Source organism: Manis javanica, chromosome 6, assembly GCF_040802235.1.
Source record: "Manis javanica isolate MJ-LG chromosome 6, MJ_LKY, whole genome shotgun sequence".
Lineage (NCBI taxonomy): Eukaryota > Metazoa > Chordata > Mammalia > Pholidota > Manidae > Manis > Manis javanica.
In genome coordinates, this window is record NC_133161.1 from 138665517 (window position 1) to 138684677 (window position 19161).

The 19161-nt window shown below is 54.1% G+C and overlaps 1 protein-coding gene across 9 annotated transcripts in view; it reads right to left on the reverse strand.

Moving 5' to 3' along the window:
- The window catches only part of ST3GAL4 (ST3 beta-galactoside alpha-2,3-sialyltransferase 4), a 49359-nt gene that overhangs the window by 27579 nt on the left and 2619 nt on the right, over positions 1-19161 (reverse strand). The window contains exons 1-2 of one of the 9 annotated variants that reach the window (XM_037000834.2): positions 16984-17194; positions 8201-8377 (exon numbers count right to left, since the gene is read on the reverse strand). The exons of 2 other annotated variants lie outside the window; for them this stretch is intronic. Coding sequence is in view for 3 of the 7 variants with exons in the window: in XM_073239506.1 (XP_073095607.1) it covers positions 6258-6260 (3 nt within the window). In the remaining 4 variants the exon portion in view is untranslated. Of the gene's footprint in view, positions 1-6257; positions 6280-8200; positions 8378-16983; positions 17195-19161 lie in introns of those variants that run through there. 6 more of the 9 variants (XM_037000833.2, XM_037000835.2, XM_017663558.3 and 3 more) reach the window with 6 other exon arrangements.

The window sequence follows — 19161 nt, forward strand, 5'->3', positions numbered from 1 at the left end:
CACAGGACACGTCCTGGGAGGTGTGTGAGCCTGGAAACACATCCCAGGACTGAAAGCCCACAGCCTAGGGACAGGCTGGGCCCAGAGCAAGCACTCTGCCCCTAGAAGCTGAAGATCACCCTGGTCTAGGCCCCCCTCAGCACATGGCAGCCCCTCCCCACTCAAGGTCAGCCCTACCCCAGCAAGGGGAGGGGTCCACAGACCTGCCACCCACGGCTCCCACCTGCCACCATACTGTAACTACACTCACCTCGCCTCCTGGCTGCTGGGCCACTGCACATGCCACACGGGACACACACAGCTGCCCAGGAGAGAGGGAAAGGCACTGCCACCCAGACTCCACCTGCACTAAATGTGGCTCCCACGTACTGGTCAGACTCTGGGTGCACTGCTGGGTGGGGAGGAGCATGGAGCGGGGGAGAAGAAGGAGGCCTCATTGCTCTTTCCGGGTGTGACACCTCCTAGAGAAGGTACACAGGCCCCTGATCACAACTCCTTCCTGAGCGACACCCCTTCTGCAGAACAGATCATCAGAAAACCACAGGCAGAGACAGAGGTGCAGTGGTTAGGTGTTTCAGCCTTGAATGAGGCAGAGACAAGGTGTATAACCAAAACATTTGGATATATCAGTGCTCCACCAGATCAGTAAGAAAAAGACCAAGGAATAATAGAATAAAGCAAAAGACAGAAAAAGGCAATTCATAGATGAAATGCAAACACCTAATAAACACAAAAAGATATTCAGCCTTACTAGAAACTAGGCAGTGCAGATTAAAACCAAGTATCATTTCTCGCATGTTGTTGGTAGGAGTTCACTGATACAGAGGCTTAGAAGAGCAATTCAGGATGTCTAGTAAGGTGCACTTGACAATCCAGTAATTCCATGTCCCGGCATAGCCAACAGTGACCCATGTGTACATGTACACCATTAAGGATGCTCTTACAGCATTATGGTAACAGCAGAAGAATGCAAGCACCTTACGTGTCCATGAGTAGAGGGATACATGAATAAGCTGCGGTATATTGATACAACTGAATACCATACAGCCATTTAAATGGAAGAAATTAATCTACTGGGTAATCCTGAAAACATGACATTACTTTTTTTTTTAAGTGTGGTGAAAAGATACATACAGTATGAATTCGTTCACTTTAGAAACACACAAAACACTACATAAATAGTGTAGAAGCTAAAAAAATTTCAAAAACATGAAGGAACCACCCAACTTTTGGTGAATATTACATTCTGGGAAGAGATAAATGAGATTGGGATGGATTAGGGGTAAAGAGCAGGGTTCCGTGCTAATCTTCTAATATTTTATGTCTGTAAAAAACCTGACACAATATGGGAAAACATTAACACTTGCAAACCTAGATGACTGTCACATGGGATTCTAGTATCCTTAATCTTTTGAAATGTTTTTGTATTCATGGAGAGAGGGAGACCCAATTTTAGGACAAAAATTCAGAGGCTGTATAAGAAAAGACGGATTGATTCCACAACATAAAGGTTTAAGAGATGGAGGGAATGAGCAAGAGAGCAAAGGAAAATGAACAGTTAAAAGACAACAAACTGGGAAAAGTGTTTGCAACAAACATGGAATGGACCAGTGAATTCCCTTAGCTAATAATGTGCTCACACAAATCAGTAAGAGAAATGGTCAATAAATCAAACAGAGAAATGGGCTAAGGACACGAATATGCCATTTATAATAAATAATGTAATGGCATAGAGGAAAGACATTCTTCTGAGAGCCACAGCGCTGGCGGAGGTGGGGAAATGACCTGTCACGGGTCAGTAGTGGAAGTGAAAACCAAGGCCATTGTTTTGGAAGTGATTTGGCAATATCTATCAAAATCCCCTTGAGCCTGGGAATTCCACTGCTAGAAGTTCATTCTACAGAAAAGTCTTTGCACAAACTTTTCTATCAAGACCTTTCAGCTAGCACTATGTGTGACAGCAAACGATGGAAACAATTAGAAAAGCTATCCACTAAGACTTGTTTAGACACAGCACCACACAGACAATGGAACACGAGGAATCTGTGGAAAAGAGGATGTAAATGCACTCATGCCACTACCGAATGATCCCCCAAGCCCTGTATTAAATTTTTAAAAGGTAAGTGGAAAACAGTGTTCTGTGCATCTCCAACTGTGCTTTTAACAAAAGATCCATGTGCATACATGGCCATGTCTGTATACGGGAGATAACTTCAGAAGGATGCTGAAGAAACTAAGGCGGGTGCCTCTCAAGAGGACAGCCTGTGGACAGGGGTCTGGAATGGGAGAAAGACTTTCTTTTTATCAAATACCCTTTTGTATGTTTAACTTTTTTTTTTTTTAACTGGTGACTATATACACTTTCAACTAAAATCTTGCCAAAAGGAAAAGAAGAAAAAATAGGAAATACAAACTTTGGAGTCTTACACAACACACCTGGACCTGAATTCCAGAATGACGCTCCCTGGCTGAGTGAGTGATGGGTAAGTCACACTGCCCCACAGGGTGGGTGGACAGGCAGGTAAGAGTGACTTGTGACCACGGGGAAGTGGAAGCATCACCTGCCCCTCTCACAGATTCCGCGGGCATAGGTCCCCTTGTCCCTCCCTCTAGTCCTGCTCTACAGACAAGGCATGGCAGGGGCTGGGCCACAGGGCACTGGAAGGCACACTGGGCTTGCACAGCATAGCTGAAGCCCAGCCCTTCCCCTGCTGGTCAAACCATTCACCTCGGTACAGGGTTGTGTCCAATTACAGGATCATTTTTTCTGCTTTACGTGAGAACACTATATGGGCTAGCAGCAGCCTCACTCAGAGCACAGCAGCTGAATCCTCTTCTCAGCAAGTGAAAAAGGCTCGGTGCGAAGATCAGGTGTGCCCAGACAGGGGGATTGCCAGAAGCAGCCCTGGGAAGAGGGCGCAGTCAGCCCATCTGTATTTACCCTTCTGGAAATAATTTCCTCTGAGCGCACAAGGATACCCTTTTCCTGGCAGATGCGGTTTCCATGGAACTGAGTCATGGAACCTTTGACCTTGCCAAGCCTAAGGCAGCAGGGTGACACTCTAAATGAGTTCACCCTGGGAACTACTCCTGTGTGGACCCAGGAGGGCCATGGGGCCACTTCCCTCCTCCCTTACGTGCTCCTCAGAAGGGCATGTCAGGAGAAGAGCAGGGTCCCAAGCCAGGCAGGGGTGCCAAGGCCTCCAGGCACACAGAGAGGCTGGGCAGTAGGGCACGAACAGGAACCAACAGAGACTGTGCCCTACTGTGTGCAGGGCACTGCCTCAGGCACTGTACCACAGCAGGAAACAAGTAACAGGCCTATGCCCCTCTGCAGTATATACCTGGGGGGGGGGGGGCACTGCAAACAGATCAGCGAATGAGGTAATGTAATGATAATACAGACTATGAGGCCAAGAAGACAGGGCTGTGGGCGGGGAGAGAGGGGGCAGCTCCTTGGGACTGCAGGGTAGGCACATCTCCGAGGAGCTGGGCCCTTGACCTCAGACCTAAGCAAAAGGTGAGCAGGCAAGGATGGGGAAATGGGAAGTAGGAAGGCAGAAGATTCCAGAATGAGAGAGGAGCAAAGACTCTGCGGGCCTGTGAGGTGTAAGAAATGGAAACAAGTCTGAAGTAATCAGAGACAGCAAGGAAAGGCCGGCGGTGATGCCAGGGAGGCCACATAGGCCAGGTGGTGTGTGATGTCACAGGCCATCCCAGGAGCTTGCACTTTATTCAAGGTCCCATGAGGAGTTATTGGAGGGTATTAACAGACAAGCGATACCCTGGATTCATCTTTAAAAGATCCCTGGGGTTGTTCCACAGCTACTGTATACAAATACTGTGTGGTAATCCTCTTTTACTCTGGTTTACAGATGAGAAAACTGAGGCACACAGAGGTTAAATTAAGGGTCCCAAAGTCAGACAGTTAGCCAGGGGTAGAGCCAGGAATAAATTCAAGCAGTCTGGACTGCTGGGAACCCCTACTCTATGGCATGCATAGATGTGCGGTAAGCTCTCTGGGGTCCGTCTGAACTCTGTGGTCACAGGCCGGGTAACCCTCACAAGGTCTTACATCTCTCAGCGACTCAGATTCCTCATCCGTGCAATGAAGGTCACAGGACACGTCCTGGGAGGTGTGTGAGCCTGGAAACACATCCCAGGACTGAAAGCCCACAGCCTAGGGACAGGCTGGGCCCAGAGCAAGCACTCTGCCCCTAGAGGCTGAAGATCACCCTGGTCTAGGCCGCCCCCAGCACATGGCAGCCCCTCTCCACTCAAGGTCAGCCCTACCTCAGCAAAGGGAGGGGTCCACAGACCTGCCACCCACGGCTCCCACCTGCCACCACACTGTAACTACACTCACCTCGCCTACTGGCTGCTGGGCCACTGCACATGCCACATGGGACACACACAGCTGCCCGGGAGAGAGGGAAGGGCACTGCTACCCAGACTCCACCTGCACTAAATGTGGCTCCCACGTACTGGCCAGACTCTGGGTGCATGGCTGGGGTGGGAGAAGCATGAGGTGAGGGAGAGGGTGGAGGCCCATTGGAGAAGCCATACTCTCTCTCTCTGGGTGTAGCACCTAGGAGAGGTACTGAGGCCTCCGATCAGTGCCACCTGAGAGGCCTCCCCATAGGGCTTGGCCACAGATCCTCAGCGGGGGCAGAGATGGGCCCCTCTCCTGAACAGCACGTGCTCTCCACAGCAACTTAAAAGCAATCCCTTCTTCATTTGAGCAAAGCCTTATTTCCAGAGTGATGTTCCCTCTGCTAGGTGATGTCCCCTGTCCAGAGCAGGTACAACCGAAGTCCCCAAGCAGGGACAGTACAGGTGCTGGGACCCCTTTCCAGATGGGTAGCATTCTGATTCTGGCTCCATGCGTGGCTGCCACGAGGATGGCTGCTCTGGAGCACCCAGGAGCAGCAGGGAAACCTCTCCCATGGTCCCTACTTAAAACAGGGACCCTCACTTCTGCAGGACTTAGCCCTCTCTCCTCCCCTCACCAGGTACTCAGGTCAGCACTGCACTGCCAACTGGCCTGCAGTGGTTCTGGAACAAGGTTTCAGGGTGTCAGCAGGGGATGGTCCACTCCTGAATTCCTATTAGGAGCCCAACAGGGTTATAGGAGTGGAGGGTGGGACTAGGGGAGAGTGGGAATGCTCTGCATGTTGGGGGCACAGAGTGTAGCTCTCACAGTGAATCTCAAGACGAGAAATAAAACCGTGGAGAAGAAAAACCACAACCTCCATTTCCCACATCAGCCTGTCCTTTGGGAACAGAGAAGCCGGCAGAGAAGCCCCTCTGAGGTTGTTTCACATCAGTAAGACTTTTCAGAGAAAAGCTGTGCATATGAGACCCCCCTCTGATAAAGGTTAATGATGTGGGAAGGGGAGTGGTGGCAGGCATCTGAGGAGCTGCTGGGGGAGTCTGAGTGATGGTCCCTCTGGGGCAAGGCTCAAGGCTGAGCAGGTGGAAGCGCTGGCTGACACTCAGGTTATCAGAGACCACCCAGGGCCACCTCGGCCCCGGGGGTCAGCCAACCAATAGGTGGAGGCAAATCTGAACGTCACAGCCCCACCCACACCCCAGAGCCAGGAGGCACTGGAAAGACACTCTGTGCTCCTTCTCAAGACCAACCCTGCTCTAAGCAGACCCTCCCACGTCAGAAACCTACAAACGCATCTCCGCACACAAACAGAGCAATCCTTGCTCAAACACAGGTGCACACTCCAAAGCCAACGTGGAACACACAGGAATGCATACACGCACACACACACTCCTTCCCTGCCCACCTCCCCACCCCGACATACAGCTTCTGGGGTCTGCTGGGCCTCCTCTGCCAGGGTGCTTTCTTCCCCCATCCCTCAGCACAGGGCTCCTTCAACTTCAGCTCTGGCTCCAGCTGAGTTTGTTTGTCATGTTGTAGGTCCCTGGAGCCAGGGAGCGTCAAGGGGAGCGGGGAGTGGCTAAGCCAGCCCTTTGGGGATCTCTTCATCTCCAAAAGTTGGGTGAAGCCCTAGGCTCCTAGCCTCTGCCTGGCCAAGCTCAGCTCCCAGGAAGACAGGCCCACTCCTGTCGTGTCAGAAGGACATGGGGAGGGGGAGTGTGTGGGGAAGGGGCCTGCAGGAAAGCAAGTGGGAAGAAGACACAGGGCCTCAATACACCTGTCCTGGGGGGCTGGGCAGTATCCTGGGGCAGTCTGTTGGGGCAGTCAGGCATGGGGCAGAGGTGCCTTCACAGGGCTCACTCACCATCCTCCCAGCCTGTCCCGGACTCCACACCTGCACCTAATCCTGATCCGGACCAGAGACTGTCCTCCCGGACACCCTCACACAAATCCACCCGCACAGAAATCCGGGAAACTTCTAAGGCCCGCCTCCAGACACCACCTGCCCATCAGACCTTCTGGGCTCAAGCCCTGAGGCATTAGCAATTTCAGGATCATCCGGGCACTGGTCAGGGCCTGGGGACAGAGGATTCCAGAGTCTAGGGCCCGTTGAGCAGGTTTGAGCCTCCTCACACCTTTCCACAGAGCTTCCCACCGTCCTACAGGCTACCCCCAGGCAGATACCCTAAATGTAACCGAGGGGCCGTGCCAGAAGTCAGGCCAAGCACCGGAACCCTGGGTTCTCTGTCACCTGTGCCCAGACAGAAAACCTGGAGCCTGGCCAGAAGCTCCTCCCCACTGCCCTTTCAGAAGCCATCCCTGTTCTCAGGCTGCTAATCCCTTACAGACTGGGGACAAGCACTACCTTTAGGGCCAAATTAAATCCGGGGGTTCTTGCCAAGGACGCCTGGCACCAGAAAAAAACTCAGAGAAACTGAGGCACAGAGAAGACACGGACCCTGAGAAAATCCAGCAGACCAGGCCTCCACAGGGGCCCTGGCCCTACTGATGCTCCTGCCCAGGAGCTAACTTATTCTGGGCTTGGGGAGAGGGCATGTCCCACCCCCAAGAACACACCCAAGACTGGCCAGCTCACCTGGCCTTCCTGGCCTGTCAGTCCAGCTGTTCGGAAAAAGAACATTTTCTTTTCACTCTATTTGGTCAGCTGCAGGGACAGTGATGGCAAGAGGGGCATGTGTGATTATTTGGGGAGAAGCAGGGACGGAGCCACAAGGCCTCGCAGGGGGTGGGCCACAGGGCCTGGAGCTGCGGGAGTCCTGGTGGGAGCTGGGTGAGCACGCTGGGCGGGGCCTCGGGGCGGCTGGGCGGGGCCAGCAGCAAGGAGGGGGAGGGGAGCCAAGGGGCTTCTGGAGCCAGGTCCGGGAGGAGTGACCAGGTGCCCAAGAGCAGGGTTGGAGAATGAGTCCCTTCTTTGCGGAATGTGTTCAGTTACAGGGTGGGGCTAAGGGTGGGGCTAAGGGTGGCCTCCTGGGCCCAGCCCCAAACCTGATCCGGCCTCGCTCCCAGAGAGCTCCTGCAGCCCCCTGCTTGGGGGTTCAGGGCTGGCAGGTAGGGCCCAAGGCGAGGAAGACAAGGCTTCAGCCGGGTAAAAGTTGTCAGACCTGGCAATCAGCTCCTTCCCCCCCAGGAGGCAGGAAGTAGAATTATAGGGTCAAGCCTAGCCTTTCTTTCCCTTCCGGTGCTCTCTCCTCTACGGTCCCTGGTCCCTGCCCCTTCGCGGCCATCCCACCGTGGTGTCTCCTTGTCCCCATCTCCACCCCGTCCTGCCTGCTGGCCCCGCCCCCGCCCCCTGGTTATGTAAGGGGCCTGAGAACACACAGAGGGAGCTTTGTTTTCAAACCAAATCCATACGGAGCCGGAATCAGCCGACGCAGCTGTTCCCCATTCCCTCCGCCTTGGCAGGGTTGAGATGCCGGGCAGGAAGCCCCCACACGCCTCCATTCTGGGAGGTGGGGGCAAATGCTCGCCCAAGAGCCCCCAGGCAGCTGAATGGGAGGCCAGGGCTCAGTCACCGCTGCGCAAGACTACGGCAGGGCACCAGCTGGCCCCCAAGACAGAGCAAAGCCCCAGTGCAAAGCCAGGCACACACGGACCATAGACAGGAGAGCTCTGGGCTAGGTGCAGACCTGTGCAGTGACAGGCCCAGAAGCGGGGGCCTCGGCCCACACGAGCGCACCCCACGTTCTCTCTTTCCCACGACCCGTGTACACACTCATCTGCACACCATAGCGTGCAGGCACACCCACAAACACATGCATCAGCCCAAATACAACACACTGTGTTTACCTGAACGGCATCTGGGCAGGAGTCTCTCTGTTCTGGCCAGCCTCCTCCATCCTAACAGGTACCTCTCGGGGAAAGAGCTGGAGCTCTGGAGAAAGGACGGTGGAGGGCAGAGGGCAGAGAAGTTCCACCAGCCAGCTCTTTGGAGACCCTCAGGCTCCAGGACAAGATCTCAGCTTCCTGCCCAGGAAGGTGTGCAACAAAGTGGGTGAGGGCCCGGGGAACTGAGCTTAAGATCGAAGCATTCCGTACTTTAGGTAGTCACTGTCCCTTCACCAAACCCAACTGATGCAAGAGCCATTTTGTTCAAAAATGCTAGAACTGCCAACAAGAGGAGGTGCTCCAGGACCTCCACGGCCTTGCAGGATGCCCACCCGACCCGGCCCCAGGTCCAGCTGCCACTGTCTGGACAACTTGGATGCAGAAGGTGGGGCAGAGGGGGACAGAGGGACAAGAGGAGAGAAGATATGACTGAAGGAGGTTAGAGAAACCTAGGCGAGGAAAAAGGAAGGAAAGCAGAATAGGATTGGAACAAGAAATAAAGAAAAAAACCCAAGAGGAGACAAGAGGAGAAGGGGACACTAAGTGTGAAGAGAGGGGCCTCCACAGCCTGTGAGGATGGGCTCTTCACACCCAGCCCCTACCAGCTCTTGCCAACCCTCTCCGGCAGCCCAAGGCAGTCCTGGAGCAGCAGAGGCCCGGGCACTGCCAGAGCACTCAGCCTAGCGCACCCAGGGCTGCAGGCAGGTCCAGGGACACCAGGCCCTCAGTGACCGCAGGCCTGGAGAAAGGATCGAGATGGGGACAGGGCTGAGACAGAGGGCCAAGAAACCCAGGGTCATTCCTGAGGCAGTCCCCTGCCTGGAGGGAGATGCTCTGGGACCTTGAACAGCAAGTTACTTTTCTGCATTTCGGTTCATCATCTGCAAAGAGAAATCATTATTGAGTGACTACTGTGTGCCACAGCAGAGCCAGGTCACAGGTTCCGCCCTACAGTCCGCCTCTGAGGCCTCTCCCAGCTTGCAGAAGTCTACCTCATTTGTGCATTACAACCCTGTAAGTGTGTGGGGTGGGGAGGCAGAAACTGTGAGCCCAGTTAACAGATGGACTGATGGAGAACCAATAAAGCCAGACAGCTGCCTGAGGTCACTCAGCTGGGAAGAGACAGAGAGGAGGCAAGGGATGTCTTCAGGAGCAGCCCCTGCCCTACCACCCTACCACTTGGCCTTCTCCTGGGCCAGAAGGGAGACACTCTTCAGTCTCTGGGCCCCACGCCGAATCACAGAGAAGCACCGGCCAGCATTCACAGAGTACTGGAATCTAGGCACTGTGCTGTTATGTGAAATGCTCTCATTCAGACGTGTTGACTTCTCAGAGGAGGAAAGGTAGGCTCATGGTAAGCCCGAGGCTGTGCAGCTGGGGAAAGGACACAGCTTGCATGAGAAGCCAGCCAGCACAGGGTCCTCTCAGGTCCCAACAGAGAGGGCAGGGGTAGGTGACCGTGCACTGAGCGCTCAGGGATGCCCCAGAGAACAGAGGCTCCAGTTGGATGCGGAAGGCACTTGCAGCTCAGGAAGGTGATGACCATGGCGCTCAAGCCACGCGGGGCGACAGTGAGAGCAAAGGCCGAGGCTAAGAACACGTGGGGCAAGCTACTGGGCAAATAACAACAGTCTGACCAGAGCCAAATAGGTTTTTGATTTTATTTTATTTCTAGAAATAAATTTTTAGAGCTTACACTAAATTTATAAATAAATTTCTGGAGCTTACACTAAAGCCCCCAAATAAGAAATTTCTATTATTTCTAAATAAAAATTCTTAAAGCCAAGAAGCCCTCTGTCCCACTTTCAAATGGAATTTTAAGTGGAAAGCTAACAGAGAGAGGGAATACAGTCATTTGCAGTGAAGCAAGAACAGGAGGGAGCCCCTCATCCTGAGGACACCTGAGAGAGGGTCCCACCTCCAGGGCACCTTTCTTGGACCCAAATTAGAAAGGGAGGTCTGATGTCAAGGACAGGAAGTGAGATTAGCACCAGTTTGTGCAAGGACATAAGGTTGGGCTAAGGAATGTGCCCTGGTGACCCTGGGGTGGGCGGAGTGGAGGGCATGCGCTCCTCAGAAGGGCACACTCCGGCCCCTCCCCACCTGCAGCCCCTGCCTGCCTCTCCAGAGATGCCCACGGCCAGGCCTTCTCTGACAAACAGCTCCCCTGTCAAAGGGAAGCTCTTCTCCCTTCACCCCAGGAAAAGCAGGAAGCAAAGCAGGGCTAAGTGAAGACAAAGTCAGAAAACCCGAGCTACATCTTCCATTCATTCATCAGACAGATATTTACTAAGCACCTACTATTTGCTGGACATCATTCCAGGCATGAAGAATACAGCGGTGAACAAGGCAGACCGGTTTCTGGAGCTTACACTAAAATCCCAAAACCTCAGGGAGGAAGATGCCTTAGGATTTTTCAAGCCCATTCCACACCACAAACATGCCCCTCCAGTGGCTGCATCTCCTGTGGAATGTCCCTGTCAGGGTGACCTGTCTATACCTGAACATCTTAAATGATGGAAAACTTGCCCCCTCCACAGGCAGAAGCGTGCTTCTGAAATCTTCAGATGGCCACCCTGAGGACCCTGCTGGGGTCCCCCCCTGCAGCCTAGGCAGAGTCCGAAGCAAGGAGTCAGAGCATTAAATGCACTGCTAAAATGCACAGTTTGACTTTATATCAGGACCAAACAATGAAGCTTCATCGCTAGTTCTGCTGTCTCTGAGTCACTGGCTTGGCATCAAAGGAAACAAGTCAGCCCCATTCCCACCTGCCAGAGCTCCCAGGTGCCTCGGCCTCTGCCACTGTAAGTGGCCTGATTCATTTCCCCCACCATGACCTTCAAGCATGTCCCCAGGGCACATCCCTGCTGGCCCCCACTTCTCCATCCCTTCCAACCAGGGACGGGAGACCTGGACCACCTCTAAGGGGCAGTGGGGGCTGTGGCAGCCTGTGAGCGCACAGAAGGGAAGCTCGCAACTCAGACTGAGACGCGGGTCTTCGAGGTGCCTCTCCAGCCTTCAGCCAGGCGTGGATGGGGTGGAATCCGGGGATGCCAGATGTCAGTAATGACCACGTTGGCCTGGGTGCCTGAGCTCAGACCCCCAGGGCCCCTCCTCTAACCCATGTGTCACTGAGGTTGCAGGATGAGGCCTCACAGCCATGTGGGCGGCAGCAGGGGAGCACACTTCCAAAGGAATAAGAGCCTGTAGCAGTGGCCAGATGGAAGCAATTACCAGCAGAAAAGCAGGAGAGGTGGGGGCTGGGAGGGGCCAGCAGCAGTGCGGGCAGGGAATGAGAACAAGCCAACCAACCGCCTAGCCTCAGGGGACAGGGTGCCAGGATGGGCAGGGCGAGATGCGGGGTCCAAGGTGGCACACAGAGCTCTGGGCTGGGGATCAGCAGACCCGGGTGTGTAGTCTGCCTTGTCACCAATACACTGTGGCCTTGGACAAACCCCTTCACACCTCTGGGCCTGCGCTTCTTCAGAGATCACAGGACAGGGTGAGATGAGCTTGGGGGAGCTTGGAGAACTTGCTGGAAGCGCAGGTTTGGGAAACACGCCTAGATATGAGTTCCAGCTCCGCGGCTTATGAGCTGGGTGACCTTGGCCACAAAGTTTCATCTTCTCTAGCCTCTATTTCTTCATTTATAGATGGGCTCAATGAAAGGGTTGTATGAGGCCTAAAGGATGTGATGAAAATAAGTGTATAACACACCTAGTTTTTTTCTTAAGTTTTTTGAGCCAGGCTTTTAGTAAGTGCTTGATTGATAAATGGTGACTACTTTTGATATTTGCTAAGTCCCTTTTATTCTAAGGACAGCTGTTTACAGAGGCTGCAAGGGGCAGAAGACTTGGGCCCAAGCATTGTAGCACTCCCCGAACCCACCCTGTGGAGGATGGTCTGGGACCCCAGGAAAAAAGAACAGTGTCCCGGCCCAGCTCTCTGCAACCCAGACCAGTCCCTTTCGAGCCATCACCGTACTCCGCACCCTGCAAAAGAAAGCAAGATCCTGAGTCTGTGACCCACTGGGGCTTTGGGGTGAAGCTGCAGACTGGTAGAAGCAGCCACATGGCTTCCAGGCTTCAGCAGCCAAGCACTCCTCCCACTCAAGGCCCAGGTAGAATCTGAGGGCCTCACCAGGCCCACACCTCACCTCAGCCCTGGCAGCAGCACCTTCCTCCCTGCTGGACAGAAGCCAGGGCTTCAGATTTTAGAGCAGTCACATCATCTTTTGCAGGGCAGCTTTGTAGGGGTGGGGCAGGCAGAGATAGGGCAGTAATCTGCCTACAGGTCTCCTGGTCCCAGGCAAGGGGCCAAGACAAAAAGGAAACCTGCAGCTCTGGGCACCCATGGCCTCCTCACCCTGAAAAGCAATCAGCCCAGCACAGCCCCTTAACAGGATTCAGCTCTTGCTGGGCTCAGGGGCACTAATCTAGAGCCACACAGCACCTGGCGGGGCCCCTGTGCATCACATACTGTTGCTCCTGCATGCACTGCATTTGACCACTTCCTTTATCTGTAGAATAAGTTGTGTGTGTCTCTCTCTTTCTTTCACACACACACACACACACACGCACACACACATGGAATGTGGTGGGGTCACAGGAGATTCTGAGGCCAGGGCTGGCCAGCAGCCTGCAGCTGATGGCTCAGAACACTCGTGTACAAGTGAGGAGCACCTCTGGGAAGGGACAGTGAAGGGGAGGAGAGACTGATGACCACAGCCTCCTAAACCTGCCTACCCTGGCCATTTCCGCAGGCAGCCAACAGCTTCAGGCCAGGGCCCTGGGCTTGAGAAGGAAGGAGGACCCTGAAGGCCAGGGGAATGAATCAGGACAGGGTAGCCCAGGAGTCTGGAGGGAGGGAGCAGGTCCCGCAAGCTTTCTGGATGCCTAGCCCCACCACCTGATAGCCCTGCCTTCCAGCACCCAGGGTGCATGTCCGCAGGCCAGAAGCTCAGCTGTGTTCTGCCGGCTCCCTTGATCGCAGTACGGCCCTCGGACTCTGGGACACTCTGGGATATGGAGGGTCCCTTTCAGGATGTTGGAGCTCCCCATTCCCTGTGGGCTGGAACCATGATGTATCATCCCACAGTTGAGAGAGCGTGTAGAGTGAGCATACACTCGTATATCACCCCACAGTATAGAGAGACGTATAGACTGAGCTCACACTCGTATATCACCCCACAGTACAGAGAGAGGTATAGACTGAGCTCATACTCGTATATCACCCCACAGTATAGAGAGAGGTATAGACTGAGCTCACTCGTATATCACCCCAAAGTACAGAGAGAGGTATAGACTGAGCTCACACTCGTATATCACCCCACAGTACAGAGAGAGGTATAGACTGAGCTCACACAGTACAGAGAGAGGTATAGACTGAGCTCACACTCGTATATCACCCCACAGTACAGAGAGACATATAGACTGAGCATACACTCGTATATTACCCCACAGTATAGAGAGAGGTATAGACTGAGCTCACACTCGTATATCACCCCACAGTACAGAGACACATATAGACTGAGCATACACTCACATATTACCCCACAGTATAGAGAATGTGTAGAGTGAGCATACAGTCATCTATTATCCCGCAGTACAGAGACCATGTAGCATGAGCATACACTGCTGTATTACCCCACCGTATAGGGAGCATAGAGACTGAGCACACACTCGTATATTACCTGACAGTATATACAGTACATAGACTGAGCACTCGTATATTACCTGATGTATATACAGTACATAGACTGAGCACACACTCATATATTACCTGACAGTACATACAGTACATAGACTGAGCACACACTTGTATATTACCCAACAGTATATACAGTACATAGACTGAGCACTCGTATATTACCTGACAGTATATACAGTACATAGACTGAGCACACACTCGTATATTACCTGACAGTATATACAGTACATAGACTGAGCACACACTCGCATATTACCTGATGTATATACAGTACATAGACTGAGCACACACTCATATATTACCTGACAGTACATACAGTACATAGACTGAGCACACACTTGTATATTACCCAACAGTATATACAGTACATAGACTGAGCACTCGTATATTACCTGACAGTATATACAGTACATAGACTGAGCACACACTCGTATATTACCTGACAGTACATACAGTACATAGACTGAGCACACACTTGTATATTACCCAACAGTATATACAGTACATAGACTGAGCACTCGTATATTACCTGATGTATATACAGTACATAGACTGAGCGCACACTCGTATATTACCTGACAGTATATACAGTACATAGACTGAGCACACACTCGTATATTACCTGACAGTATATACAGTACATAGACTGAGCACACACTCGCATATTACCAGATGTATATACAGTACATAGACTGAGCACACACTCATATATTACCTGACAGTATATACAGTACATAGACTGAGCACACACTCGTATATTACCTGACAGTATATACAGTACATAGACTGAGCACACACTCGTATATTACCTGATGTATATACAGTACATAGACTGAGCACACACTCATATATTACCCCACAGTATAGAGAATGTATAGACTGAGCAGATCATATATTATCCTACAGTATACAGAGTGTATACAATATCTAGAGTGCGTCCTTCCCCAGGACAGAAGGTACAAACCCTTGAGCCACACTGAAAGGAGGAATTCACAGCCCCACTGGGGCAGCCTCTCTGGGGAGAAACCCAGGGAACGTGCCCAGATAGGGTCTTCTGGGCACCCAATGCAGGACAGATGCCAGGCCAGTGTGAGGTAACTACTGAACAACATAGGCTGACTGGAACACAGAAGGGTGGGGCAGGGTGTGCTCTCTCTTCTGCTGGTGAAGGGGGTTCCTTTCCAGGATTTGTTACATTCCAGAAAAGCAGATTCTTGGTTCTTCCCAGAAAGCTGGATCCTAAGAGTCTAAAAGGCCTGTGAGGGCGGAGGGCCAAGGAACTTTCCTGAGGAGCATGCGGTGAGTCACTGCTCTGGGTAAGGACAGAGGTGAGGGAAGGGCGGGAAGATAGCCCAGAAGGCACCGTAGGCTCCTTTTGGCCTAGGCCTTGGCTCGGGAAGGTGGGGGTCCCTGGTGTCCTGAGCAGCAGCCACGCTCAAGTGACAGATGCCCGCCCAGCTCACAGTCCAAACAGGTGACTCTGACTTCCCTAACTTCCCCATCTATCTACACTCCCTCCTACCTGTTGTCAACTTGGACTCCGGGGGCCTGGCCTCAACTCCTGGCTCTCCCTCAGCGGCTTGATGGAGCCCAGGACCCCTCAGACAGTAAAGCACTCCCGTGCAGCAAGCTGCTGCTGGGGGAAAGGGCACAGAATGCACTGGGAGTGTGGACAGGAGCAGAGTGGGGAACAGGTCAGAGGGAACCTGGGCCACCTTGGCTAGGGGAAGGGGGTATTCCTAGGCTAGCTCCCAGCAAAGAGAAAAAGCCCCACAAGTTAGTTTCCAAGCCCCAAGCAGGGGGTACCTCCCAGGCACCCTCTTGAGAGTTATGGGGCAGATTGAGAGTAAGAGTATGACAGAAACATTACTAAGAGCCAACACTCATATGCCTCTTGCTCTGCACAGGCAACATTTCCAAGCACTTCACACATATAAACTCATTGAAAACCTTGGGAGATGCCAGGGTCAGGACCTGGAAGAGGCAGGTGGCAGAGGGAAGCTCAGAAAAAAAGTGGCCCTGGTTTGTGCCCCGTGGGACAACCTAACCAGTACAGGGCCGTCCCCAAGGTTCCACAAAGAGTGAGTCGGCCTCAACTTGGCTCCCACACTGTGCCTCCCTCCAGTGGTGGAAGCACAGGCTTCCCTGAGAAGCCTGTGGGGGTGCCAGCCTGTGGGTGGCCATGAGGTCAGACATGCACAGCTGAGCAGCCGAACACTGCCTACATCCCAGCCTTCTGGCAGGAGCCCCCAAGACAGGCCCTCAGGCCCCCGTCTGTGAAACAGAGGAATCGGGCTTCAGATGGCCGAGACGGAGCCTCCCCCCAAGAATGGGAATGGAGGGGGCAGTCCAGGCAGACATGTTGTCAGCTCGGGGCTGACGGAGACGTCCCTCCAGCAGGGGCCCCATGGAGGCACTCAGAACAGACCGCTGAGCCCCAGGTTCTAATCCCAGCTGTACCCCATCCTCACTCCAACCCTACTCTTCCCCAGTGCTCACTCCCCAGACAGCTCTGGGGTACAGTCACCTAGGCCCAAAGACCCCACAACCTGGATCTGGTGTCCTGGATACGGCCCGCCTGCAGCTAGCAACCCCCACCTTTGGGCTCTGCTTGGCGACCTTGAGACTCCTGCACACAGAGGGACCCAGCAAAGCCAGCCCACGGTCTGCTGGACTTGATGGGGGTAGTTGTGGCAGAAACCACGGCTCAGAGGATGCTGAAGGTGGGGTCGCCTCTTCAGCCCGGGCGCGGCGGTGGGGGCTAGAAACTTTCCGGAGAGGACCATCCTGCCTGCTCACTCCAAGGGAGCGAAGGGGGCCGGCTTCCCGCTAAAACGTGCTCCAGGGAGAGGGCTCCCAGGGCTTCGGCCACCCCACCCGGACCCGGACCCGGACCCGGACCCGCGCGGCACCCACGTGCCGGGCCCGACCACCTCCCTGGCCGCGGCGCGGGGCTGGGGGCCAGGCAGCCGGGACCCCGAGGCGCTCCCCGCCCTCCCCCCGGGCCCGCCCGGGGCCCGCCGCCGCGTACTCACCCTCGCGGGTGGAGCGGGGCGGGGCAGGACAGTTTCGCGCACAGCTCCGATCCGCTAGGCGCGCGGGCTGGCGGCGCAGCGCTGGCGCGACAGCTCCGCTCGGCCGGGTCCCTGTCCCGGGCTCGGGGCCGGCCTGGGAGCGGGCAGGTCCGCCTGCTGGGAGGCGGGGGCCCGGCCCGGGCCCCGGCGGGGGGCGGGGAAGGGGCCGGACACGCTTGCGCACACTGCCGGGAGCCGACTCCGGAGAGCGGGCGGGCTGGAGGAAGGGCGGGCTGGAGGAGGAGGGAGGGCCGGGGCGCTGCCGCACGCGGGCGGGGCGACGCCCGCCGGCAGGGGATGCTGCGAGGGCCGCGGAGGCCCGGGAAGGGGCCGGAGGGGGGCCGCGGCGCGCGGGCCGCGGGGGATCGAGGGGGGCAGGCGCAGAGGGTGGAAGAAGAGGTCGGATGGGACAAGCGGAGCGCCCGGGCGGGCGCTGCCTGCAAGTGGCGCCTGCATGGATGTGCCCAGCGCAGCCTCCGCACACCCCCAAAAACAACGGGACCCAACAAAGGTTTCTCCACGCTCCCACGTGGCGCAACCGTGTCCCTCCCTCACTGGGGAAAGTAAGGCACGGAAGAGGAAGGGCCCTATACCGGGAGCCCACCCATCAGTGCACAGCAGTCAGGTGCCCTGAACCGCGACCTGTGCCCTAATCCAACTGCTCCCTCTGCACCCCTCTTTCGCATCCTGAAAGCTTCTCAGTTTCTGTTTCCTACTGAAGGTGACAGGCAGGGGAAACCTCAGTAAGGCACCTCACCCTACTTCCTGGGCCAAGACTTCCCCAGTCAAACTTCGGAAGTGCCCAGGATGCAGGAAACAGTCCAGGAGTCACCTGCTGGACAATCCACTGACCCCAAGTCACTCTGATAGGGGAGCAGTGTTTACTGAGCCCCAAGTGTGAAAAGCCCGGTGCTGGCAGCGCCAATAGCTCCAAGGAAGTGCGAGACTGGGTCCCTGTCTCCTGGAAGCTTACCATCCAGCCAGGGAGAGAAAGCCCACTGTGGGCTCCTGTTCAAGAATAAGGCTGGACAGGATGTGACTAAGTGTTATGGTGTCACTGACAATAAGTGCAGAGGGGGTTCAGAGAAGTGTCTGCTCAAAGTTCGCTTCAGCTGAAACTGGAGGACTTACCTGTTGAGAACAGATAGTTCATCAAGCTCTGCTCTGTAGTAGCAAAATGAGGGCAGCTTCCCACTTCTTCCACAGGTATTTAGGATTATTCGGTCCTAAATCATACCTTGCTGGGCAGAAGTTTTTTCTGTATTTCCCGTGTCTAACGTAATTCTGTCTGTCTGAATGGTGCCTTCAGCTTTGTCGGGCTAGCATTCATTCAACAAATTCTAATTGCACATCAGCTCCAGCCCTGGAATTAAGCTAGGTGGTAAGAACACAGTAACTGAAGTCCCCGCCCTGGGCAAGTGAAGAGGAAAAGGGAAGGGCCTCCCTGTTTCACAGATAGGAAGGCTGGCCCAAAGAACCTAGGGAGCCCCGCCAAGCTTAACTGCTAGTCATCCCAGCTTCTAAACTTTGCTAACTCTTTCATGAACTAGAGCTAAACTCAGTTTGCAATTCCTGCTATGAATCACCATGTAAGCTCCATTCAGTTGGAAAACAGAACTGAAGGGCCTGCTCTTGCCCTTGGAGACTTGATTTCCAACTCTGCCTCTGTCACTAGATAGCTTTAGTTTTCTTACTAGGAAAAAATGGAAGTAACAGTGCTTATTCAAAGGGCTATTATTGGTATTAAATTAGGCAATGGATATGAATTTGCTATGAACGCATAATGCATTGTGTGCTATTATTATGCAGGCGGAATCCCTGCTCTGACCTATAAGACTTATTCAGATCTTCTCCACTTCCCCTCTGCCAGCCTATCCCAGGCCAGGTTACTGGGTGCCCAGAAGCTAACTGTAATTGTGACTCCTCCCCTTGGGCCACAATGTGCTTATTCATGATCTTTCCCCTCCAGTTTCTTAATGTAACAGCCAGATGCTTAGCTGGCTGCATAGAAGTGCTATCATCTGCGGGACAGGAGGGGAACAATTCTGGAGCTTTCTGATCCCAAGCACTGGGTTCTGGAGCCATCTGAGCAACTCCCACCTCTAATGCACCCCTTCACCAATCCGCATTGCAGACACC